The sequence below is a fragment of the Dama dama genome, chromosome 11, assembly GCF_033118175.1.
Source record: "Dama dama isolate Ldn47 chromosome 11, ASM3311817v1, whole genome shotgun sequence".
In the NCBI taxonomy this organism is placed as follows: domain Eukaryota; kingdom Metazoa; phylum Chordata; class Mammalia; order Artiodactyla; family Cervidae; genus Dama; species Dama dama.
The window spans coordinates 89,848,402-89,873,147 of NC_083691.1; the positions used below are offsets into that span (position 1 = coordinate 89,848,402).

The 24,746-nt window shown below is 48.4% G+C and overlaps 1 protein-coding gene across 23 annotated transcripts in view; it reads left to right on the forward strand.

Moving 5' to 3' along the window:
* Nucleotides 1-24,746, forward strand: part of DYSF (dysferlin) — a 220,204-nt gene that overhangs the window by 37,684 nt on the left and 157,774 nt on the right. For 12 of the 23 annotated variants that reach the window (XM_061155676.1, XM_061155683.1, XM_061155686.1 and 9 more), the window contains exons 4-10: nucleotides 10,825-10,930; nucleotides 18,669-18,783; nucleotides 19,976-20,068; nucleotides 20,401-20,612; nucleotides 22,573-22,701; nucleotides 23,051-23,113; nucleotides 23,770-23,820. In XM_061155676.1, the coding sequence (XP_061011659.1) occupies nucleotides 10,825-10,930; nucleotides 18,669-18,783; nucleotides 19,976-20,068; nucleotides 20,401-20,612; nucleotides 22,573-22,701; nucleotides 23,051-23,113; nucleotides 23,770-23,820 (769 nt within the window). Of the gene's footprint in view, nucleotides 1-10,824; nucleotides 10,931-17,518; nucleotides 17,583-18,668; nucleotides 18,784-19,975; nucleotides 20,069-20,400; nucleotides 20,613-22,572; nucleotides 22,702-23,050; nucleotides 23,114-23,769; nucleotides 23,821-24,746 lie in introns of all 23 variants that reach the window. The other 11 variants (XM_061155688.1, XM_061155693.1, XM_061155695.1 and 8 more) reach the window with 2 other exon arrangements.

Sequence of the window (24,746 nt, forward strand, 5' to 3'; positions counted from 1 at the left end):
TAGGCAAGAATACTGATTGGATATGGGTCTCTTGCATTGCAGGCAGATTTTTTAGCATCTGAGCCACCTGGAAAACCCTTAGAGATGGCGGGTCTGAATAATTTCAGCGGGCTATGGGATGTTGGGCTGCATGGAGTTTTCTGGTACCTGGTCCTGGGGTTTCAGGGCAGGGGAATGTTGGCTGAGTGGGAGCCCTCTGTAGAGGAGTGGTGGGGCTGTGGGCTCTGGATTGCTTGGTTTGCATACGAAAGGTGCAGTTATCAGTGAGTCCTTTACTTACTGTCTCTAGGAATTGGCCAGCCCCGGGAAGGGCAGCCTCTCCAAAGTGAGCAAAGCCTTAGATGTCAAAATATGTCATGAAAATATAGAAAATAAGAAGGCATGATTAGTACATCTCGGAATTAGATTTTTTTGAAAAAGATTGAACTAGATCAAATTTATAGCCTGGGTTCCTGTTTCCATGGATGAGGCAAACCAAGGATTTTTTTGTGTCTTTCATGATGTGCTCACAGAGCTCCAAGGTATGCCTGCTAGTCTATGATTGGGTCTAAAGCCAGGCCTTTGAGTCTGGCTCTGTCAGTTATTTGTGTGAAATCAGAAAGGTCAAATGCCTTTCTGAGTTCCAGTTTCCTCATCTGTAAGATAAATTGAACTAACACCAGTGTACTACCCCACCGCTGTGACAAGTATACTTGTAGAGTGCTTGGCAGCGTATCTAATATACACTTAGTCACGAAGCAGGCAGCTCTTGGTAGAATTTAAGTTCCATGAGGTCAGACCCAGTATTTTGTCTGATGTGCAAAATATTTATTGAATGAATAAATTATAAAATTTAAAAAATGTTTTTATGCTTCATTTTTAAATTTAATTTTTGAGTTTGTAAAAAAAATTAAGGAGCTATAAAACCAGAAATGATTTTAAAAAATGCAGTGAAATTCTTCCTTTTGTTTCTCCATCTGCTTCTCATCTTTCTCCCATGATTATAACTGTTTTTTGTTTCTTCTCTACCACTCATATTATTGCTTAATCACCAGTATAAATTCTGACTTTCCTATTTTTACACAATAGCTAGTATATTTATATATTAAAATAGATTTTTTTGTATGGTGGTAAAATATAACATGGACAGGGAACAACAGATTGGTTCCAAATAGGAAAAGGAGTACGTCAAGGCTGTATATTGTCACCCTGCTAATTTAACTTATATGCAGAGTACATCATGAGAAATGCTGGGCTGGAAGAAGCACAAGCTGGAATCAAGATTGCCGGGAGAAATATCAATAACCTCAGATACGCAGATGACACCACCCTTATGGCAGAAAGTGAAGAAGAACTAAAGAGCCTCTTGATGAAAGTGAAAGAGGAGAGTGAAAAGGTTGGCTTAAAGCTCAACATTCAGAAAACTAAGATCACGGCATCCAGTCCCATCACTTCATGGCAAATAGATGGGGAAACAGTGTCAGACTTTATTTTTTGGGACTCCAAAATCACTGCAGATGGTGATTGCAGCCATGAAATTAAAAGACGCTTACTCCTTGGAAGGAAAGTTATGACCAACCTAGACAGCATATTAAAAAGTAGAAACATTACCATCTAGTCAAGGCTATGGTTTTTCCAGTAGTCATGTATGGATGAGAGTTGAACTATAAAGAAAGCTGAGCACTGAAGAATTGATGCTTTTGAACTGTGGTGTTGAGGAAGACTCTTGAGAGTCCCTTGGACTGCAAGGAGATCCACCCAGTCCATCCTGAAGGAGATCAGTCCTGGGTGTTCATTGGAAGGACTGATGTTGAAGCTGAAACTCCAGTACTTTAGGCTACCTGATGCGAGGAGCTGACTCATTCAAAAAGACCCTGATGCTGGGAAAGATTGAGGACAGGAGGAGAAGGGGGCAACAGAGAATGAAATGGCTGGATGGCATCACCAACTGGATGGACATGAGTTTGGGTAAACTCCGGGAGTTGGTGATGGACAGGGAGGCCTGGCGTGCTGCGGTTCATGGGATCGCAAAGAGTTGGATGCGACTGAGCAACTGAACTGAACTGAAGATATAACAATTACCATCTTAACCATTTTAAAGTATATATATAGTTTAATGATATTAAATACATTCGCATTGTTGTGTAACCATCACCACCATCCATCCCTGTAACTCTTTTCATCTATAAAACTAAAGCCCTATACCCAGTAAACAATAACTTCCCATTGTCCCCTCCCTCCAGCCTCTAGCAACCAGCATTAGACTTTCTGACTACTCTAAGTAATAGGTAGCATATTATACACACTTTTTTGAACTTGGTTTTTCACTTAACAATGTATGTTTTAAAAACAAAACAATATTTTTTAAAAATTGAAGTATAGGTGATTTACAATGTTGTGTTAATTTCTCCTGTGCAGCAAAGTGATTCAGCTTTACATGTATATATATTTTATATCTATACACACACACACACATATTCTGTTTTTCTAAAATATTCTTTTCCATTATGATTATCATAGGATATTGAATATAATTCTTTGTGCTATATAGTAGGACCTTGTTGTTTATCCATTCTATATATAAAAGCTTACATCTACTAACCCCAGCCTCCCATTCCACCCACCCCCCCATCCCTCCCCCACTTAACAACCACCAATCTGTTCTCTATGTCCATGATTATATTTCATAGAGAGGTTCATTTGCATCATCGTTTGGATTCCACATATAGGTGACATCACATGGTATTTGTCATTCTTTTTCTGACCTACTTCACTTAGTATGAAAATCTCTAGTTGCATCCATGTTGCTGTGAGATGGCATTATTTCATTTTTTATGGCTTAGTAGTATTCCATGTGTATTTGTACCACGTCTTCTTTACCCATTTATCTGTTGATGGACATTTAGGTTGTGTCCATGTCTTGGTTATTGTGAATACTGCTGCTATGAACAAAAAGGTGCATGTATCTTTTTGAATTACTGTTTTGTCTGGATATATGTCCAGGAGTGGGCTTGCTAGATCATGCAGTAATCTGTATTATCTGTATAATCACACAACGTAATTCTGTTTTCAGTTTTCTGAGGTACCTCCATACTGTTTTCCACAGTGGCTATACCAACGTTCATTCCCACCAACTATGTAGGAGATTTCCCTTTTCTCCACACTCTCTCCATCATTTATTTGTAGACTTTTTAATGATAACCATTCTGACTGATGTGAGGTGGTACCTCACTGTAGTTTTGATTTGCATTTCTCTAGTAATTAGCACTGCTGAACATCTTTTCATGTTTCATTTCAGTAGGCCATGTGCCTACTGGCCATCTGTATTTCTTTTTTTGAGAAATGTCTGTTTAGGTCGTCTGCCCATTTATCAATTGGGTTGTTTGCTTTTTTGTTGTTGAATTGTGTGAACTGTATGTGTATTCTGGAAATTAAGCACTGTTGGTTATGCTGTTTGTAAATATTTTCCCCATTCTGCAGTTTGTCTTTTTGTTTTTTTGTTTCCCATAATGTGCAAAAGCTTGTAAGTTTGACTAGGTCCCATTTGTTTACTTTTGTTTTTATTTCCATTGCCTTGGGAGACTGAATAAGAAAACATTGGCATGATTTATGTCAGAGAAAGTTTTGCCTTTGATCTCTTCTAGGACTTGGATGGTATCACGTCTTATGTCTTTAAGCCATTTTGAGTTTATTTTTGTGGTGAGAGGGTGTGTTCTAATGTCACTGATTTATGTGTGGCTGTTCAACTTTGCCAACACCACTTGCTGAAGAGACAGTCATTTTTTCCCATTGTTTATTCTTGCCTCCTTTGTCAAATATTAATTGACCATAGGGGTGTGGGTTTATTTCTGGGCTGTCTATATTCTGTCCCATTGATCCATATGCTTAACAATGTATCTTGAAGAACTTCCATACATTATAAATCTGCAGTGTAATATTCCCATTATTTTTATAGCTGTAGATAGTGAAGGACAGGGAAGCCTGGCATGCTACAGTCCATGGGGTCACAAAGAGTCGGACATGACTTAGTGACTGAACAATAAATAACAACATAGTATTCTGTTGTATGTCTAAACTTACTCATCTTCTATGCTTGACATTTGGGTTGCCTTCTGTGTTTTTTTCTTATAAACAATGATGTAAAATGGCCCACTGTTTTATTTATTTACTTATTTATTTTAACTTTTATTGGAGTATAGTTGATTTACAGTGTTGTGCTAGTTTCAAATGTACTGCATAGTGAGTCATCCACTACATATATCTACTCTTTAAGATTCTTTTCCCATATGTGGCCAGATGTTTTAAAATAAAATTGTTTTGATTTCTTTGTGCTTTGTTAAAATCAACTTACTTGGCCACCTTAATTCTTACTCTCCCACTTAAGGCTCAGACTTGGCGGTCACCACCTCCCATTCCTGGCGGGACAGTATCCTGCCTGGGTGATGAGTTTGAATGAGTTCTTCTTGCATGAGGAAAAGTATGCCAGTCAACATGGAAGCTGCTTTGACCTTCCCCTCCCTCCTCCATGCTGATTCCTGACCTCGCTTTCTGTCTTTAGGATGGCAGCAGCTCTTTCGGCCCCCAAACTTGTGCCCTCACATTACAGTGGCTTCAGAACACAGCACAGCCAAGAGGGATGACGGGGTCTGGAGAGGCTGGGCAGCGCATTTTTCTGTCAGTAGGCTGTGCAGAGTTGGGGGTGGGGGGCAAGGCTCACAGGCTTTTATTCCAGCTTACCAGGCTCCATACACACTCAGAGCTGGCTCCCAGGCCCCCAGGGCCATGCTTGCCTCATTTGTGCTGAGTCCTACCTGCCACTAAAGGTTGGCACCCACCGAGTGTGCAGCATCCCTCTTATGCAGAAGGCTGGGTGCCCTAAGTTCTGTGTCTCAGTCTTGATCTCAGGATGGGTTGAGTCTCCTCAAGGGTCTGCATCCTCCCAGGTCTGATCCCCCTGAATAGACATGAATGAATGAAATGAATGAATGAAGAGTGGCCCATCAGGGTTTTTCCATCTCTGTCAGCCTCAGACTGTCCCTCTTCCCTCCTTCTTCCACCCACTCAGAGGACGCTCTGCCTTTCTCGCATCTTGACCCCACAGCCGGCTCCTTAGGCTTAGGGACGGGCATCCTGCCTCCAGTCTTTCCTCCTGGCGGAATGGGGGCCTGTGAAGCCGCCCAGCCCCTCGGAAGGGCTGACCCAAGGGCCTATGCAGGGCTGGGAGGTGGGGGTATTTTATGACCCAGAAAGACGTTGAAGGGAGGAAATAACAACAGGCACCGTGGAGGTGCCTATTCCCCGGGCTGGCAGGGGTGGAGTCGCCGCTTCCTCCTGCATTTCCTCCCATTGTTCCCGCCCTGCGTCCGGGAATTCTCCCGGGGGGAGGGCTGGACGGGTGGCGAGGGAGGCAGAGGAGGGTGGGCTGCTCTGTGCTCAACAATCAGCTGCGCTCGGGCTGCCACTCCCAGGTTACACCGCCGGGCCCGCCAGCCATCCGCTCCCCTGCCCACCCTGAAGCCCTGGGAATCTGGGGACCAAATTTGTCAACCAGAAAATAGTGCACAAGGCTGCAAATAAGAAAGTAGTTTATTTGGGATTTTAAGAATTGCATTTCAGGGGGCTTCCCTGGTGGCTCAGTGGTAAGGAATCCGCCTGCCAATGCAGGGGACACAGGGTTGGATCCCTGATCTGGGAAGATCCCACATGCCTTGGGACAACTAAGTCTGTAGTCACAACTACTGAGCCTGTGCTTTAGAGCCTGGGGGCCACAACTACTGAAGCCCATGTCCTGCACCCTTGGGCCAGTGCCCCACAACTAGGGAGGAGCCCCTGCTCACCGCAACTAGAAAAAAGCCACAACTAGAGAAAAGCTGAGCAGCAACGAAGACCCAGCATTGCCAAAAATAAATAGATAAACATTAAAAAAAATGTAATATGGGAGACACAAATTCAGGTACCTGTGAAAGTACTGGGAGAAAGAAGGGCTTATAAAGACAAAAAGCCTGGAGGTTGTTCAAAGTTGCCTAGAGAGAGTTGTGATTGACTTTGACAATATTTGTGCTTTAAGTATTACAAGTTGTTTCAGGGTCGGGGTCTGATAGATGGGTAGACTCTCACGAGTTATTTTAGGGTAAAGGTCCCATAAATATCTTGGTTTCTGGCAGGTCTTCTGGATGACTTCATCAGGTCAAAAGGTCATATTAAATCCAGGCTGAGCCATATATGAATCACACTTCATTGATGACCTTCCAACTCCACCTTATAGAGCTCTGTTAGCAATACCGACTATTTCACAAGTTCTAAGTCAGGGTCCGCCATCTACCATCTGCCTGCTCAAGCAAGTCCCTCCATTCTGCTGACCTAGATTTCCAGTGTCACATTGTTACCCAGAAACTGGGTTCGCCTCTTAGTGGATATCGAGCCAAAAGACACAACTGAGTCAAAGATAGGGAGAAGGAAGGATTTATTTCTTGCAGCAAGTAAGGAGAACATAGGGAACGTTTCCCAAAGCAGTGTCTCCCCAAACAGCATAATTGGGGAAGTTTTAAGCTTAAGGGTATATGCATATTCATGAAAGGGTCTGGGCAGTAGGCAGAGTCCAAGTTTTAGTTGATTGAAGGGCTGAGGGTCAGAAAAGGTCAACATCGTTATCCCTTATATTCTAGCTGACCCAGTTGTTGCTGTTATTTAATCTCTATGTTGTGTCTGACTCTTTTGCAACCCCATGGACGGTAGCCTGCCAGGCTCCTCTGTCCATGAAATTTCTCAAGGAGGAATACTGGAGTGGATTGCCATTTCCTTCTCCAGGGGATCTTTCTGACGCAGGGATCAAACTTGTCTCCTGCTTGGCAGGTGAATTCTTTGCCATGAGGGCCCAGGGGTGGTATTTAAATTCTGCAAAACAGCTCAAGAATGTGCATTAAACTAGTCTTTACCATTGAAATAGAACTGGGAGTCTTTACAATTGATTTATTTTTGTTATTTTTACTTTCACCTGGTAAGCTTGTCCTTGTGTTTTCCTAAGATCATTATTACTGAGACCTGTTCAAAGACAAGGACTGTGGCCAGGCTTAGATCATCAAATGACTTACGCCCCAGATGGCTTCTGGTATGTCAAGAAAGCCATTCTTTGTTCTCTGTCTCCCAGGGACCACTGCCCTGTCTGCTTTCAGCATGGATTCCTGGTTTTCTACACTTACTCCCTGGTGTTCTCGGCATTGCTCTGGTTGTGAGAACAGTTCAGTCAACACACTGGCGACAGGGGCCTTCCCCTTGCTGACTCTGGGATGGAGACACTCCAGGAGGCCTGCCTTAGTGAGCTATGGCAGAAGCCTGCTCTGCTCTGCAAGGAGTATAAGACAAACTGCTGCAGGAAGGGGGACTACCTCCAGCGCCCAATAGTGGGCTCTTGTCTAACACGTGGAAATGAAGTGTCCCAGGAGACACGTGCTGACAAAGCAAGAGATTCTATTGGGAAGGGCTCCTGGGTGGAGAGCAGCAGGGTGAGGGGGCCCAGGAGAACAGCTCTGCCACGTGGCTCATGCTCGGGTTTTTCCCGGGTGTCTCTGGCTAATCAGTCTGACTGGGGTCCTTCCTGCTGGTGACGTTTGCATCATTCAGCCTAGGTGGAGTCCAATGAGAAGGATCCTGGGACGCTGGTAGGACATACGGACTGGCATCTCCTCTCTTCTTTTGACTTTTCTCTAATTCTTCTGGTTGGTGGTGTTCCTTACCGGGACCTCCTGTTTTGCAAGATAACGCGTGCCGAGTGGTTACTATCAGGCCTGGCCAGGGTAGTCGGTTTCAGTCAGTGGTTCCCCTAACGAAACCAGTCTGAATTCTAGAAAATGTGCTTCCTAGCATCCTGAGTGGTTTTAGAACTCTGGAATGAATATTAGCAAACACCTCTCCCTTTAGCTCTGTTGAAACACAGAATTGAACCAAGTAAATCTGAAGATCTAATTGATTCTATTCAATAACTCATGAATTGACTGGGCTTCTTTGGTGGTTCAGATGATAAAGAGTCCACCTGCAACGCAGGAGACCTGGCTTTCATCCCTGGGTCAGGAAGATCCCCTGGAGAAGGTAATGGCTACCCATTCCAGTGTTCTTGTGTGGAGAATTCCACGGACAGAGGAGCCCGGGAGGCCATAGTTCATGGGGTCGCAAAGAGTCGGACATGACTGTCTAATTCTTTCACTTTCACGACTCATGAATTCAGAGCAACTGGAAAGGTGCTCCAAGGGGTTGTACAAAATGGAAAGTTTTATAGGCAGAAGGCAGGTGGGGCAGGAAGATATTAACTAAAGAAAATAAAGGGTTATTTTAAAGCCAGGACATCAACTTTTTGGGAGTTGAGAAGGGATCAGGCAAGGGTTTATCATGCTGGTTACCTCATCTTCAACTGGCTGGGGTGGGAGTGAGGTGGAGTGGGCCCACATAACAGATGTCCATTTTGGTGCTTGACCAGAATATTCCAGACTGGCCTATTAAGGTTACATTTCTGGGAAAAGTTGAAACTGCAATTAGACCCATAATTAAATCTAGGTTTTGTACTATGGGCTTTAGCATGAGTGACACCATTTTGAGCCTGTGGTTTTCTTTTTTTACAGCCTCTTCTGTAAAGAAATGTTAGAAAAATTGGTCTTGAATAAATATCAGGCTGGGCTTTCCTGGTGGCTCAGTGGTAAAGAATCCACCTGCGATACAGGAGCTGCAGGAGTTGTGGATTTGATCCTTGAGTCGGGAAGATCCCCTGCAGGAGGGCATGGCAACCCATTCCAGTATTCTTGCCTGGAGAATCCCATGGACAGAGGAGCCTGGCGGGCTACAGTCCATAGGTTCACAAAGGGTCAGACACAACTGAAGCTATTTAGCATGTACACACGCATGTATGTGTCAGGGTTATTGCCTTGCTTATAGAGAAACTTGCAAAGCAACTAAGAGTCTGCTGGTTCCAAGAGGGATGGAGATAAAGGAATTTTATTGCTGAGAAACTTACACAAACAGCTAGTTTTTTAAATTTATTTTTATCACGATAAAACATACATAACAAAACTTACCACCTAACCATTTTGATGTTCAGTGGTGTTAAGTACATTTACAATTTGTGCGGCCATTGCCATTATCTATCTCCAGAACTTTTCATCTTCCTCAGTTTGAAACTCTGTACCCCCTAAATAATAACTCCCTCTTTCCTCATCCCCCACACCACATAACTGCTAACCTGCTTTCTGTCCCTATGAATTTAACCACTCTAGGTCACCATACAATATTTGTCTTTTTGTGTCTGTCTTATTTCACTTGGCATAATATCTCCAAGGTTCATCCACGTTGTAGCAAGTGTCAGAACTTTCCTCCTCTTTAAGATTCAATAATATTCCGTTGTGTACATTTACTATGTTTTATTTATCTATTTATCTATTGTTACACACTTGGGTTGCTTCTACCTTTTGGCAGTTGTGAATAACGCTGTTATGAACTTGGGTGTACAAGTATCTCTTTGAGTCCCTGATTTAAATTCTTTTGGGTATTTACTCAGAAGAGGACTGCTAAATCATATGGTAATTCTATGTTTAACCTTTTGAGGAACTACCATGCTGTTTTCCATAGTTGCTGCATCATTTTCCATTCCAACCAGTGTTTCAATTTCTCAACACAAGGGTTTCAGGTTCTCAACATCCTTGCCAACATTTGTTGTTTTCTGTTTCTTTTTTTTTAACTTTTTATTTTATATTGAAGTGTAGCTGATTAACAATGTTGTGGTAGTTTCAGGCGGACAGCAAAGGGACTCAGCCATCCATGTACATGTCTCCCTTCTCTGATTTCTGTTTCTTGATAGTAGTAGTGAATGTGAAGTGCTACATCATTGTGAACAGCCAGTTTTAACAATTAGTTAATTAGGTCAAGATGGAAGTTTTATTTCATTAAGTCATAAAAATTCATATTCAAATCAGTTATTATAGACACCGGAAAAATGGAGGTCCCAGATAACAGGTGTGCTATTTATCCACCAGGAAAAAAATTATGAAGCAAATGATGAAAGTACATCTGTGACTGGTCATTGCTCACGTCCTGACAGTAAGGTGCAGGAATCATGCCCACGTTCGATGCAGACACAGCCACAGTTCTGACTGACAGAGGCCACTTGCTGCTCTGATTTCCTCACTGCTGCAGAACACATGTTGCTCACTTTTTGGCTTAGAGACACAACCTTTTCCCTTGGCCCCCTTTGAAGGGTCCCTTTGCTGGTCATCAAGTGATGACCTTCTCTTTCCTAATAGACCATCCGTTTATGGGCCCTCTCCCCTTGGTCAGATATGGCCTCGCGTGTGTGGGTGATAGTTCAACTTTCCTCTCTCCCCGCCCCTGAAGATAGGAGGGTCTGTGTGTTTTCCCTTCACCCTCATTGCTGGCCCAGCTCAGGGACACTGGGTAGGTCTGTGTAGTGGCAGGTCAGGAGAGCTGCGGAGGGAGAGGAGAATGCAGGTGTGCTTCCAGGAGAGGCTGCTCTGGGGGACTGTTTAGGTCTGATGGGCAGGACAACCCAGGCACATGGGGTGGTGAGGTTGGGCCTCTGGGGAGGGGCAGAAGGGGTCAAAGTTGACCTTGGGGGAAAGGAACGTGTCTCTTATTCTTCTGGTGCCCGGAGAGGGGCCTGGCCCTCCAGGCCTGGTGATGGGGTAACTGTGGCAGACTGCCAGGGAAGTCTTGAGGGTTCCTAGGCGTTCTAGGCAGATCAGCCTGTCCATGGGTTGTCTGAGAGGTGGCAGTGGTGAAGGGTATTCGGAAGAAGAACTGGGTGCATTTGTCTGCTTTTTACTTTCTGTTTTTCTCTCTCCTCAGGTTCCTGGGGGAAGCCAACATCCCCCTCCGGGAAGTCCTCGCCACCCCCAGCCTGTCTGCCAGCTTCAATGCCCCACTGCTGGACACCAAGAAGCAGCCCACAGGGGTAAGTGTGCACTGGCCTCGGTATCTGGCCGGTTTCTGTCAGAGGCCTTGCTCTCCGACCCCAGCCATGTGTCAAGGTCCAGCCTCCAGCACCCAGGCCTAGCCCACCCTGATTGAAGCTCCAGGTGCTCAGCAGGGGCCCAGGGGTGGCTCGGATGGGAGAGGCAGAAGTGGGAGCTGGGCCCCCCAGCAGGGCTCAAGCTAGCCTTGCCTCACACCAGTCTGCCCCCGGTCACCTCCTGGGACTGGTGTTTCACTGGAAACCTGATGCCTTCCCAAGCTTCCTGGTAGTCCTTCCTTACCATCCAGGCCCTTCTCCAGGTCTGGAATAGCTGAGTCATCTGGGTCACAGATCACAGCAGGAGGGAGGAAGACATCCCCCTCCCCTGCCCGCTGGGACCTGTCAGACCCCCTTCCCTTCCTCCATTGTTCTTCCTGCTCCTCCCCCAGCCTTCCCAGCGTTCTAGCCCTCCCAGACAATTCCCAGCCCTCATCCCCAGCCTTCCGTTATTTTTAGTGAGCTAAATATACCCTGCGGGGTCCTTTCTTCATGGTCAGTAGAATTCCTGACCTTCCCTCTGGGTCAGCCCCACCTCCCAGGACACACTGGGGAGTATCAATTTGGAAATACTTCCTCTCAGTGGGGTCCTGGGGAGTCTCTCAGAGTGTGGTCACCTTGCCGGCGTGTGTGTGTGTGTGTGTGTGTGTGTGTGTGTGTGTGTGTGTGTGTGTGTGTGTGTGAGGTTGGCGGCTCTTGGCTGGCTTGGTGAGTCAGGAAGTGGCCGGTCTGGGCAGAGCTCTAGAGAGTGGAAGCACTGCTTGGAACTGGGAGCCAAAGGAAGAGAGTGAGTGAAGTCACATGGTGAATTGGTGTCCAGGTGGGGACACGGATCAGGGGGTGTGTCTCCCGACTCTCAGCAGTTAAAGGGACTTGAGTGGACTCTGGGGTCACTGCCCTTCTGATGCTGGAGTTTTCCCCGACCTCTCAGGCTCCTCAAGGCTGGGATTCTTCTCTGATGGGGAAATGTCTCTCAGAGAACCCATCCCTTTCTCAGACAGTGCTCACTGGTAGAACATTCTGGTTCATGCAGGATGTATCACCGGTTGAATCCCTTTTGTCCTCCCTTGGAGCTCTTCAGGAAGAGCGCTAGGACTTCTGAGACTTCTGAGCTGCCCCTTCCGGGGATCCTGAAGATGGCCAGGGCAGGCTCCGGAGACGCAGAGCACTGATGGAGGAGTCAAGGAGGGCATCGAGGCAGCAGGGGACACAGGTGTTTGGAGTCAGGGGATCTGCTTGGTGCTTTTCTCCTGCTCTCAGGGATGGGGGTTGCCTATTTTGCCGTGTGTCAGGCCCCCAGTGCCTCCAAGCAGAGTCTTTAGCTTCCTGACTGAGCTGCTCAAACCTCTCTTTTCTCACACCCTCTGTGCATCTGTGACATTGGTGCTTCCTGCCAGCCTGCCCGCCCCTGCTCCCCTCCAAGCTCAAAGGCCCACCCAGCCCCTGAGACACCCGAACATGGGGCTGAGCCTGGCTGTGACTCCCCGGCTGCCTCATCTCTCCTCCTCTCACTGTGTTCCTGCACTGTCTGCACTTCCCAAGCAGCAGCAGGGAGCTGACTGCCTTCTCTTCCTCTTGGGCTGGGACTCCTGGCTGTCCGCAGAACTTGCCACTCCGTCCCAGACCGTGTCTCCAAGAAGGGGTGTGAGAGCCAGAAGGTGATGGGTGGGAGTGGAACATGGGCTCCGGGAGGTGGGATAAACTAGGTTCCTGGACCCCCCTGCAATGTGTGTGTGTGTGGAGGCTTCTCCATGCCAATCAGCAATGCCCGGATACCAGCTGGGTAGCGATGATTCAACTCAATTCTGACACCATCTACCTGGCTATAGCAGCGGATCCTGTGAGTTACAGTCTCATCGTGCCCCCCGCCCCCTTTTAGATACTAGTGGCAAGCCCAGGCTGTTACCTGTGCTTCTAACCAACTGGCTATAGATCAGAGGTTCCCAGGACCTCCTTTTCAGGCTCAGTGAATTTGCTAGAGTGGCTTACAGAACTCAGGGAAACATTTTACTTGCTAGATTATGGGTTTATTATAAAAGGATATATCTAAGGAATAGCCAGACAGAAGAGACACACAGGGCAAGGTCTGGGGAAGAGCAAAGAGCTTCATGGTCTCTCCAGGAGCGCCACGCCCCCCAGTCTCCACCCAGAAGCTCCCTGAATCACATCCTTTCGGGGTTTCATCGCATAGGCATGATTGATTAAATCAGTGGCCATCAGTGATTGATTCAACCTCCAGCCCTTCTCTCATCCTTGGAGGTTAGGGGCAGGACTGAAGTTACCACCCTCCAGTCACAGGTTTGGTCCTCCTGGCAATCAGCTCCATCCTCAGATGAGGTCCAGAAGTAACTGGGTTAACATAACATGAGGTACCTTTGTCACTCTCAACACTTAGGAAATTCCAAGAGGTTGGGGGGCTGTAAGCCAGGAAATGTGGACAAAGACCAACTATATATGAAAAATATACTTTGGTCATCTCAATGACTCAATCAATACATGTCTTATAAATCACAGTATAGCCTGGGACCTCCTTCCCTTCAGCCCAGGAGGTGGCTCTGGCCTGTGGACAGGGCCCGGGACCAACCTCTAGCCCCTGTGACAGGGCTGAGTTCCACTGCAGCCCAAGGCAGGTCCCGAGACCCTCTGAGCTGGGACTTTCCACCTGGGGCCTGGCGCCTGGGGCTGGTTGCACGGCAATCAGGGGGACACACAGCAGGGGATTTGCTCGGAGGGACAGAGAGCCCTGTCCGGAGCTGTGGATTCTCACTGGCCATTTTCTGAGGCCGCTTTCTGGGCTGAGTCTGGTGGGCAGAGCTCGGTGGGCATCCTGTTAGCTGTAGCTCAGATGACCTCAGAGGGCCAAAGGAAGCTGCTGATGGTGTGGTGGGAGATTGTGATGCTGACTGTGGGATCCTTAGGAAACCCTGCAGGACTGAGGAGGAGGAGGGGGGCCTGCAGTGGGCTGGCCTGTGGGCTCCACCTGCCTATCATTCTCACCCAAGTCCCTCCCGATGTGGCACACGGGGCTGCCTGCCATGAGAAGATGCCAACTTTACCCAGACGCCTCTAGCCTGAAGTGGAGAACACTGCCCTTGTCCTGGGGGAGTCTCCAGGCCCACGAGGGCGCTGGACGCACATGAAGGAAAGCAACATACTCATAAACGTGTTTCGAGAGCAGCTTACTGAGGGCATGGATGATACACCATGAAAACCATGTCAGCAGCTCCTCAGCCTTAAAAGCTAGAGTCTGATGAGAAAGAGAAGCCTGCTGGGTGAGATGAGCACAGGAAACCTAGTGGTTTCACGTGGAAACCACTGGCTGGGAGCCAGGTGGGCCCTGTGTGTTGGGAGCAAGCACTGAGGTGCTTTGGTGAATCCCTGGGTATCCTTCAAGTGACTGAAGATGCCGCCAACCACCCCTGCCTCAGCTCAGGACCACATCTGACCCGCCTGCCAGCTTCTGGGTGTAGTCCGAGGGAAAGGTAAATGTGATCCAGGCGCGTGAGGTGTGTTGGGAGCAGTGGGGTTGGGTGGGTCTGGGGTTGATCTATCTAAGCTCAGTGTTGGTGAGCTGTGGCCCAGGAAGGAGGTGGTGAGCAGTGGGGCTGACCATGGCAGGGCAGGCGAAGGACCCGGGAGTTGGGGCCGATAACCTGCAGGATGATCTGATGGGGTTGTCTGTCTTTTTGCCTTTCCTGGTGTCCTGGTTTCCTGGACCCTCTTAGCCTGGGGGCCAGACAGGACCTTCCAGAATTCTGTGGTATTGTTGACTATGAGCCCCAGATGGCAGATATGGGTGACTGAGGTTACCTGCTCCAGGGCAGCATGCTTTGATGGACACACGGCTGACTGATAATGGCCTTGTGACAGGATGCATGCGTGGTGGTGCTGGGGCTGAGGAGCTGAGGGACGGGGCTGGCAGACTGAGTGCCTTGATATTGAGGGCCTTAAAGAGGGTCCTACTGGGGGCTGTGGGCCAAGGTCACTGTCTAGGAGAGCATGGGGCTCGCATATATCCCACAGAAAGAGAATCTCAGCTCTGATTATGTCTGGAGAAGGGGACAGGTTATGAGATATTATGTCCCAGTAAGGGTGGGAGGTCCTGACCCTGAGTGAGGCCCACAGACAGGCCCCATTTCCTTTAACTCTTAATAGAGCTAGAGGTCTCCAGAATTAACCAGCCCTGGGCATGAAGCAGTGGACCCTGGATCTTGCCCCCTACTGTGAGATCTATTCTAGATCCTGGGCTCTAGATCCTTGGAAGCTGTAAGGAATGTTCCTGTTGCTCCTTGATGGGCATGTAAAAGATGGAACTGGCTTTGTGCCCGAGGTCTGTTCACATGCCTGGAGCCACTGGCATGTTGCTAAGTCTTCAGGAGGTTGGTGGGGGCTCTCAATGTGGAGATCTGATGCTCAGGAAACTCCAGGAGGGGAGGGGTTACTTGGATGGTCTTGGGATTCAGAGGCTACTGTTCCTCCCTGAGCCTCGGTGCTAATGGCACCCAGCCCACAGCGCGGAGCAGTTACACTCACATGGCTCCACTTCTGCCCAGAGATGATACACAGGAAGCCCCCGGTGGTGAAGGGTGGTGGCTGGGCAAGGTGAGCCCTGAGAAACAGGAAGGGGTGTTCTTCAAAGGAATCTGGTGCTAGGGTCAGAAGCCCTCAGCCACCGCATGTTGGGGGGCTTCATTCATTTCTGCCAAATGAGATTCCCATGGTTATAGCAGAAGAAAATTTCTCACATTTTCAGAACCTTCTATTTTAACATAATGTAAGATTCAGCAAAAAGCTGCAAGAGTAGTTGAAAGAATATTTTGTTTTAAGCCATTTGATTCCATCTCCTGACTCCTCATCCTGACTCCTCATCCTGAATTTAGTATGTATTTTCTCTGATTAAGGACTTTCTCCTACATAACCACAATGAAACCTTCAAAATGAGGAAATTAATGTTGACATGACACTACCGTTGAACCCACAGATTCTCATTCAAGTTTTATTAGTTTTATCAACAGCGCCGTTTATAACAAAAGGATCCAATTAAGGATCATGTGTTGTTAGTCGTTTCCATTTCTTTTAGTCTCCATCCCCCTGGGAGAGTTCCTCAGTCTGACTTTCATAACCTTGTCACCTCCAGACTTTGGGGAGTCCAGGCCAGTTGTCCTGTAGGATAGCCTCCTGTTCATATTTGCCTGCTGTTTCCTCTTGACTGGGCTTCCCTGATAGCTCAGTTGGTAAAGAATCCACCTGCAATGCAGGAGATCCCCGTTTGATTCCTGGGTCAGGAAGATCCGTTGGAGAAGGGATAGGCTACCCACTCTAGTATTCTTGGACTTCCCTTGAGGCTCAACTGGTAAAGAATCCACCTGCAATTAGATTTAGATTGTTCATCTTTGGCAGGAATAGAACACCGCAATGCTGTGCTGCTCCCATCATGTCCTAGAGTGGCGCGATTTTGATTTGTTTAATTTCTGTGTGATTACCCTGGATCATTTGATCACCTGGCATTTGCTGGGTTTCTCCGCCAATCATGCATCCATTCCCCTTTCTAATAAGTAAGGATTTGGGGGCAGGGGGAAGGTGCTTTGTGACTCTAAATACTTTGTTCCGTATCTAATGTTTATCCAGCAGGTTTAACACTCACTATTATTTCTTGGTTGGATTGTTGCTTTGATGCTTGCTAAATGGTGACATCTTAAATCAATTGTTAATTTTTTTCTGCATTAATCATCTGGCATTCCACTATAAGGAAAAGTGTCCTCCTGTCATATTTATTCATTTATTTCTATATGGGTTGATATATTCCTATTTTATTCACACGTTTAGTCTGTTACCATCATCATTTATTTTCATGTTTAAATTGTCCCAGATTTAGCCTGTGGAAACGCTTGATAGCAAAACATGTCAAAAGGTTTCTGTGTCCTTTTGGCATGTTTCTATAGTTCTTTGAATATTTCCTTGTTTTCTGGCACAAAAAAGATGTTCCTGGGTCATCTACTTTCTCTGGCCTAACCCTGCAATTTGTTACTGCTCCGAAGAGCCCAAATTGCCTTTGGATGAAGTGTAGAAAAGCGCAGCTTCCCAGGCCCACCCCAGACCTGAACTGGAGTCTCCTGGGAGACTGGGAGACTCTCCTGAACTGGGAGATGGGCGTTGCTGTGGGCGGGTCTGGTTATCCGGGGCCGCCTGAGCGGCTGTTCTTTATGTCGCTGGAGCTTGGGGTTGGGGGCGCGCTGGCCGCTCAAGTGGCGACACCTGGTGGTGATTCAGGAACCTGCACGGCCGTTAGGACGGTGCCTTGGATCTGGGACTTAAAGGTCTCATGGCCTTGCTGGGTCTCCTACTAGGTCTCCTGGGATGGCGACCTGGGTCCAGAGTCCTTCCTCAGTGTTCTGAGCACCCTTCCTCACCCACCACACACACCCCCGCCCTGCCCTCCCTTAGCCTGGCTGCCCAAGTCCAGGCCCCAGCCTAAAGGGTTCAAGCTCCGGAGCTGGATACACCCAGGACTGTGAGTGCCTTCCATCTCAGGATCAAGATTCGCTCCGAGGGTTTCCGGACATCCCTAACATTACTCAGCAGAGATAGCTGCCTAGTGAGTTACACTGAGTTGCTCAGAAGATATTATGTATCATTAACAGTTATGTTTATAAAGGGTTTATCAAAATTTGGGGAAATGCTTATTGTCTCATATGAAGTAAAAGAAAAATATTTGATGTATAGCAGAGCTGAACATTATTCATTTGAAAAGATTGGAGAGAATTATATAAAAATGTGCATAATGGTGGGATTATGCAATTTATTTTCTTTTACATTTTTTAAAAAAAGTTTTTTGTAATTTTTGAAACTTTCATGCTTTGGAGTTTTTCTTACTTTCATGGATTAAAAGGCTGCCCCAGGAGGCCTGCTGGACCAGGGAAGGCTTGGTCAGGCCTCCATTGGCCTGGGAGCAGTAAGGTTGGAGAACCTGTTGTGGCTGTACCTTTCCTTCAGACCCTTTGAAGGGTGTAGGTCTCCTGGTGGGCTTGGATGGGGTGGGAGCCTAAGGCAGCCTTCCCCCGTCCATGTGAATGGCATGATGGGTCACTCCCCCCTCGCTGGTCAAAGCCAGAGCATCTGGGGGTTGCTTCTGGGAGGAAAGAGGGCCTCATCCTTTCAGTGCTATCTGGGGCCTGAGCAGAGAGAGGCTGAGCTGTCTGTGGAGAATCAGGGGAAGACCCTTAACTGAGCAGAGTGGCCAAGGGAGCTTTTTTTCTGAAGATGGGCCTAAGCTGAGAGTTGAAAAATCCTGCAGGTGAAGTTCAATTGCTGATTCATTTAGAGAAGCTTGCTAGACATTCAGTTCACTAATTTAATCCTCATTTGACCCTATGCCGAAAGTGCTATTGCTGTCACTACCCCCATTTTACAGATGAGGAAACTGAGGCTCAGAGACATTTCAGATCTTGCCAAAGTCACCCAGCTTCTGAGTGGTGGAACTTGATTCCAGATTCAGTGCTCCGAACCATGTGACTATGTTGATGAGCCCCTGAGGGTGGCTTTGCTGCCGTCTCTTGCAAACCAGACTCCATTCCTGGTTTGGAGGAAAGGAACAGGGATAAAGGAACAGGAAGGATGCTGGAGGGTGGTGGTCAGAGGCCAACACATTAACTCATTGCCCTCTCACCTCCATCTGTTCCAGGCCTCACTGGTCCTGCAGGTGTCCTACACGCCGCTGCCTGGAGCCATGCCCACCTTCCCACCCTTAACACCTCTGGAACCCTCCCCGACTCTGCCTGACATGGATATGGTGGCTGGTGAGGAGCCCACCCTCACCCTGGCAGGGCCGGGAGAATAAGCCTAGTGGTGGCACCTGAGCCTGGGAAGGGGGTGCCTTCCTAGATTGGGGGCTGCCCAGGCCTGGCAAAGGGAGGCCGTGGGTGGGTGGGGAGTCTGGAGAACTGACTTCTGTCTTACGAAATAAAGGAGCAGGAGGCATGCCCCTAGGTGCCACTAGGATTAGCATGAGGATGTCCTCCCAGCGCCGGCTGTTCAAGGAAGGTGTTGTGTGGGCGCTGGGTACCTGGCCCTCTGCAGCACCAGAGAGGTTGGAATTTTAGAGGCCGGGCCTGTGCTGGGGAGGAGGTCTATCCTAGGAGATGCCTGAGCCCCACCCACTCCCCAGAGCCATGTGCCTCCCCGCCCAGCACTCTGCAGGCCTTTAGCAATGACATGTGACAGAAGAGTTGGACTTTCCCTGAGAGTCCTGAGCTGAAGTCAGGGGATGAGTTCCCGTCTTGCCTTGACACCAAGTAGCTGTGTGACTTTGGGCCAGTCATTCCCTCCCTGGGCCTACAGTTTATTATTTGTGAAAAGTGAGCAGACTGAATTGGCTAAGTCTCAAGGTTGCCCTTGACTTACTTCTCTTGTGAAGTGAGGACCCAGCCCAGGGTGGCTGGCTTGTCAGTGGGGGGCGGGGGGGCCTGGCAGTTCAGCCTGCTGGAGTGAACGGGAGGCACACAGATGGGCTGGGGGGTCTTGCCCCTGGGAAAGATTCCAGCATTTCTCCCTCGGTGAAGGGAGCCCATCCCGGGTGCACCCTGAGCTTGTCCTGGGGCCCTTGTGGGGCTCCTGGTGGGGGAGGCAGAGCGGGGCCCCTCTTGTTGGACTTGGCAGTGTCTGAGCTCAGAGGTGGGGTGATCCCTCCGGACTGGGGTTGAGGGAGGAAGAAAGGGGTGCTCCTGGTGACCGAGAGTGGAGAGACCGAGGGTCCCAAATGTTCTGGGACCACTTTTGAGGTGGATCTGACCAAAGTTAGGCTCTGGCCACTCAGTCCTGCCCCGAAGGTGGTGAGAAGTTGGTCCGGACAGACAGGGCACCTGTTTGGAGCCTTGTGTAGGCCGGGGGCAGGCAGGGAGGGCAGGGCTGGTGGGGGTGGGGGGCCCCAGGCTGGCTCCCTTCACCAGCACCCTCCTCGCCTCCTGGGGCTGTGCCCTGCCCACGTGCCAGGCCGGGGACAGAGCCGGGCCGAGACCTGGTCCCTGCTCAGTGACAGCACCGTGGACACGAGATGCTCTGGAAAGAAGTGGCTGGCCCCCACGGGTGAGACGCGGGCTGGGCTGTGCCGACCCTCCCGCCTGTAACCAGCTCACTTGCTGCCGCCGTCAGCTCCCCAGAGCGGGACGGGGCAGCCAGGAGGGCGCCTCCTGCAGGTCATGGTGGGGAGGGCCAGGGCCATTCTGTCTCCTCCTGCCTGCTAACTGGACTGACCACCCTCAAGTTTCAGCTGTTGGAAGCTCTTCTTCTCCCTCATCCATCCTGGCTGACCCGTGGGGAAAGAGGGGCAGGGGAGGTGGGTGCTGGGCTGCCGATCTTCCATCAGCTGGGACCCAGGGGCCAGAGGGACCCAGCCTCATGACTGCCCTCTCCTCCAGACACGGGAGGAGAGGAGGACACTGAAGACCAAGGACTCACGGGAGACGAGGCCGAGCCGTTCCTGGACCAGAGCGGGGCTCTGGGCCCGGGGGACCCCAGCACCCTGAAGAAACCACCTTCCCATCCTCCCCCCTACCACCCCGGGGGAAGAAGGAAGAAAAGCACGCCTGCACCCAGAAAGCTGCTGTCGGACAAACCGCAGGACTTCCAGGTGACCGCGGTCTCCTTCAGCCAGAGGCAGCCTCTGAGGCATAAGACCTGTCTGTGTAGCCGTGGGGCAGGTCCTCAGGTGGGAGTCTGGCTCCCCTGGGTCTTGGGCATGTGTTCGATGGCGAGGCCATGTCTTGGGGCCTCTAGAAAAAGCCTCTGCCCAGCCCCTGGTTTTACTCTTAAAAAAAGGGTAGGCGTTCACTGCAGAGCACCAACATCACCACAGCTGTTACCTGTTTTCCCAGCCAGACGTCCCCTAGCCAGTGGTCTGGCTCCTCTGTCCACGGGATTTCCCAGGCCAGAATACTGGCTGGGAATACTTGTTCAAAGTGACGAACAGCATGGGTGTCACCTGGGAGCATGACTCAACATGACCCACTGCCTCAATCTGCATTCGAACAAAATCCCCAAATCTAAGAGGCTCTGCCTGTCTTTTTTTCTCTATCCATTCCCCCTGTTAATAGTCATGATTTTTCTGAAGGTCATGTGCAGTTTGAATTTGTTCAAGCTCATCACAGAATAAAACTATGAAAATTAACCCTTTGACTTATTTTTATCCAAAAATCTATCTCATTTAATTTGGGTCCTTTTCTTGTTCTTTTTCTTTTCTACAGAATTTTCCATTTTGATGTAATTGCATTAAGTGATATCTAACTTCAGAACTACTTTAAAAATTAAAAACAGGAAACTTCAATATTTAGTTATTATTTTTTTTCAATATTTAGTTATTAAATGCAATGAATTATAAAAATATATTTCAGTTCCAAATTGTGGTAATTTCAGAAAAATTTTAGTTATAATCCACAATGTTCGCCTGCTTCCCTGATGGCTCAGACAGTGAAGAATCTGACTGTAGTGCAGGAGATCCTGATTCAATCCCTGGGTCAGAAAGATACCCTGGAGAAGGAAATGACAGCCCACTCCACTATTCTTGCCTAGGAAATCCCATGGACGCAGGAGCCTGGTGGGCTATAGTCCATGGGGTCACAAAGAGTTGAACAATACTGAGTGACTAATACTTTCACTTTCATGATTGCCTGAGAGACAAAATTATAATTTGTTATTATTCACAAGACATGTTATTGTTTTCTCCTTAAACAAACAAACAAAAAAACTTTTGGGACTTCCCTGGTGGTCCAGTATCTAAGACTCCCAATGCAGAGGGCCCAAGTTCGATCCCTGGTCAGGGAACTAGATCCCACATGCCGCAATTAAGACCCAGTGAAGCCAAATAAGTGATAAATGAATGAAAAAAATATTTTTTGGTAGAAAATTTGGAAAATACAATGAAGAGAATAAAAATCACTCACTCCCTCTTCCCATTGCCATTGATGATATATCCTATAGCAGCTTATTTTTAAAATAAATAATTTCTGGCTAGAAATTAGAACCAGCAAACACTGTATTTTTTCATGAAAGCTTTAATACTTTAAAACGTAATATTCTTAAATCTCTTGTGTAACTTTGGGAGCACAGATGTTCTTGAAACCCTCATTTACCAAAGTTCAATGAAGAAAACTCACTTCTAAGAATGTCAGACATTCTGTCTTGCATCTTATACTATATAAGAATGAAGTGGGGTTGCATCACTATGTAGCTCTGACCTCTAAGGGAATTGTCAGTGAGGAGTATTCAAGTCACCCAAAAACATCAACATCGAGGGGTCTGAGATGGGACTTGTGCAGGAACTGAACAGGGACTGGATTCTCAGGCCAGCCCCGGCATTTACTGCTGGCAGCTTACTTCGGGCAGCCTGGCAGCTCTTATGTGGCACCGTGGGATATTATAGATGCCAAGGACCTTGGTGGGAAAATACTGTTCTTACAATGTTCTTCCTAGTTCCTTTTTAATACCTGTCCCAGGAGGCTGGCTGTGAGGGTGGTCCCTGAGATTGCTGACTCTCACGTGGGGGTGGGGTGCGTGCCTGACTTCTTCCTCTCACAGCCTCTCCTGGCTTTCAGATCAGGGTCCAGGTGATCGAGGGACGCCAGCTGCCAGGGGTGAACATCAAGCCTGTGGTCAAGATCACCGCTGCTGGGCAGACCAAGCGGACGCGGATCCACAAAGGAAACAGCCCCTTCTTCAATGAGGTGGGAGCCCCTGGGTTAGGGCTAGTGCCTTGGTGGGACGCCTGGCAATTCACTCAGGTTTTGCCTATGGCCCTAGCATTGGGTGGAGAGCAGTGCCGGTCCTGAGGAGGTTATCTGAGGGACTCGAGAGAGGGCTCCCCCTGCTCCACACCCCCACCATCCGTGGGGCTGGCCTCCCTGTCCTTGAGATGACCACTTCCGTGAGGTTGAATTCCCAGAGCCTGGTGCTGGGTTGAGCCCACTGTATCCTCGCTGTGTGGACCAGGCCTGGAGGCTGGGCGGTGGCCGTCCCCTCCCGGCCTGGGCTCAGCGGGCCTGCATCTGTCCCCCTCTCGCCCTGAACCAACAGACTCTCTTCTTCAATGTGTTTGACTCTCCCGCGGAGCTGTTCAATGAGCCCATCTTCATCACGGTACGTGCCAGCCATCAGGGGCTCTGTGTGGGCTCTGTGTGTGTGTGTGTGAGAAGCTTAGAAGCCAAGCCTGGGTGACAGGGGGCAGCTCACAGCCTCGCCCTCCCCCCATCCCATTCCGCCTGGCACAAAGATGCCTTCAGGGCTTGGATGCAGGCGCCCGCAGAGTGGGGAGACCCTGATGCCGCCCAGCTTCCCCAGGTACCAGACTCATTCGCGCTGTGGTCCTTTGATTTTTATCTTATTTTGTTTGTCTATATGTCTGCTTCTGGCCAAGATTTTGTTTCACGGGACCTTAGCTCTTTCCATCACCCCTGCTTCCTCTGAAAGGCAGTATAGTTGAGTGTTTAGAAGTGTGGGCTCTGGAGGCAAACTGTCTGGCCTCTAGTCCTGCCTATACCGTGGAGAGGATGTGTGATTCTGTACAAGTGGTCTCTCTGTGCCTCTTTCTTCATCTGGAGAATGGGAATGATAATAGTACCTACTTGCCGGGTTCTCCTGAGGGTTAAGCATTGCTTGGAATAATCTCTGGGATAGAGCCAGTGCTGTCAAGAGTGTGGGCTGTTACTATTTGGGAAGGAGGAACAGCTGGGCTGGGACCTGTCTGGGCCAACGTTTACTTGTGGACCAGAGTTTTAGTTTGTCTTTCCTTTCAGGTGGTGGACTCCCGTTCCCTCAGAACAGATGCTCTCATCGGGGAGTTCCGGGTAAATGCTTTATTCTCTTTGAAAGCAATCAGTTCTCATTTATCCACATTAGAGGAAACTCTGTGGATGATGGGCAGGATTGGCGCTCAGAGAGCTATCCGTCTTGGTCTGTGTTGGGAAAAATATGATGATAAGAACCAAACAAGATCTTCTCCTAACCCAGAAATCCTTTTCACAAAGGTAGTAGAGAAAGAGAGCACTTCTGTTACTGAATAAGCATTAAACCAACACAATGGTATTATGGGCCATCTGATAAGAGATTGCAAAGACAGAAAGAAATCTTTTATAGAGCCAAGCAGACACAACCCATTCCACACATATTCTTGAGATGAACAATAAACAATTACTAATGCCCAAGTTAGTGGCCAGGATAGCACCTTTAGTACACATAGTTCATCCTAACTTTACCTGGTAATTGAGGTGACCATCACAAGAAAAATCAGAAAACAAACTTGCATTTTTATCATGGGAGGTAGTTTTACAATTTGGTTAAGGTAGCCCCTTCCCTTGCAGGAGATTGGAGAGCCTGGGGAAAGGCACTCCTGGGTCCTAAAGCTGAGGAACGACTTATCTGGCTTCTAAAAAGATACATTTCAAAGAGTCAGGGAAAGTACTTACATTGACAAGTTTTCTAAGGAAAACGTTCAGACAAAAGAGAGGAGAGGGAAATCGCTCCCCTTCTCTCCGACAGGGGGAATTCAGCTTCTTTTTAATTCACATTTGTCTTTACATCTTGGGAAGACAGTGTGGGACCTGAGTTTAGGCAGCTCTCTTCCTCATTCTGAGCATCTCGAGCCAGCGTGACTCCAGTCAGTGCTCAGTGCCCTGAGCTCACCTGGGTTGTGGAGTGGGTCCGGAAGTGGGAGTGGTCCAGGGGGTGGGTGGGGTGATCCTGCCCCTTCATTTGTCGCAGACATGCAGAAATG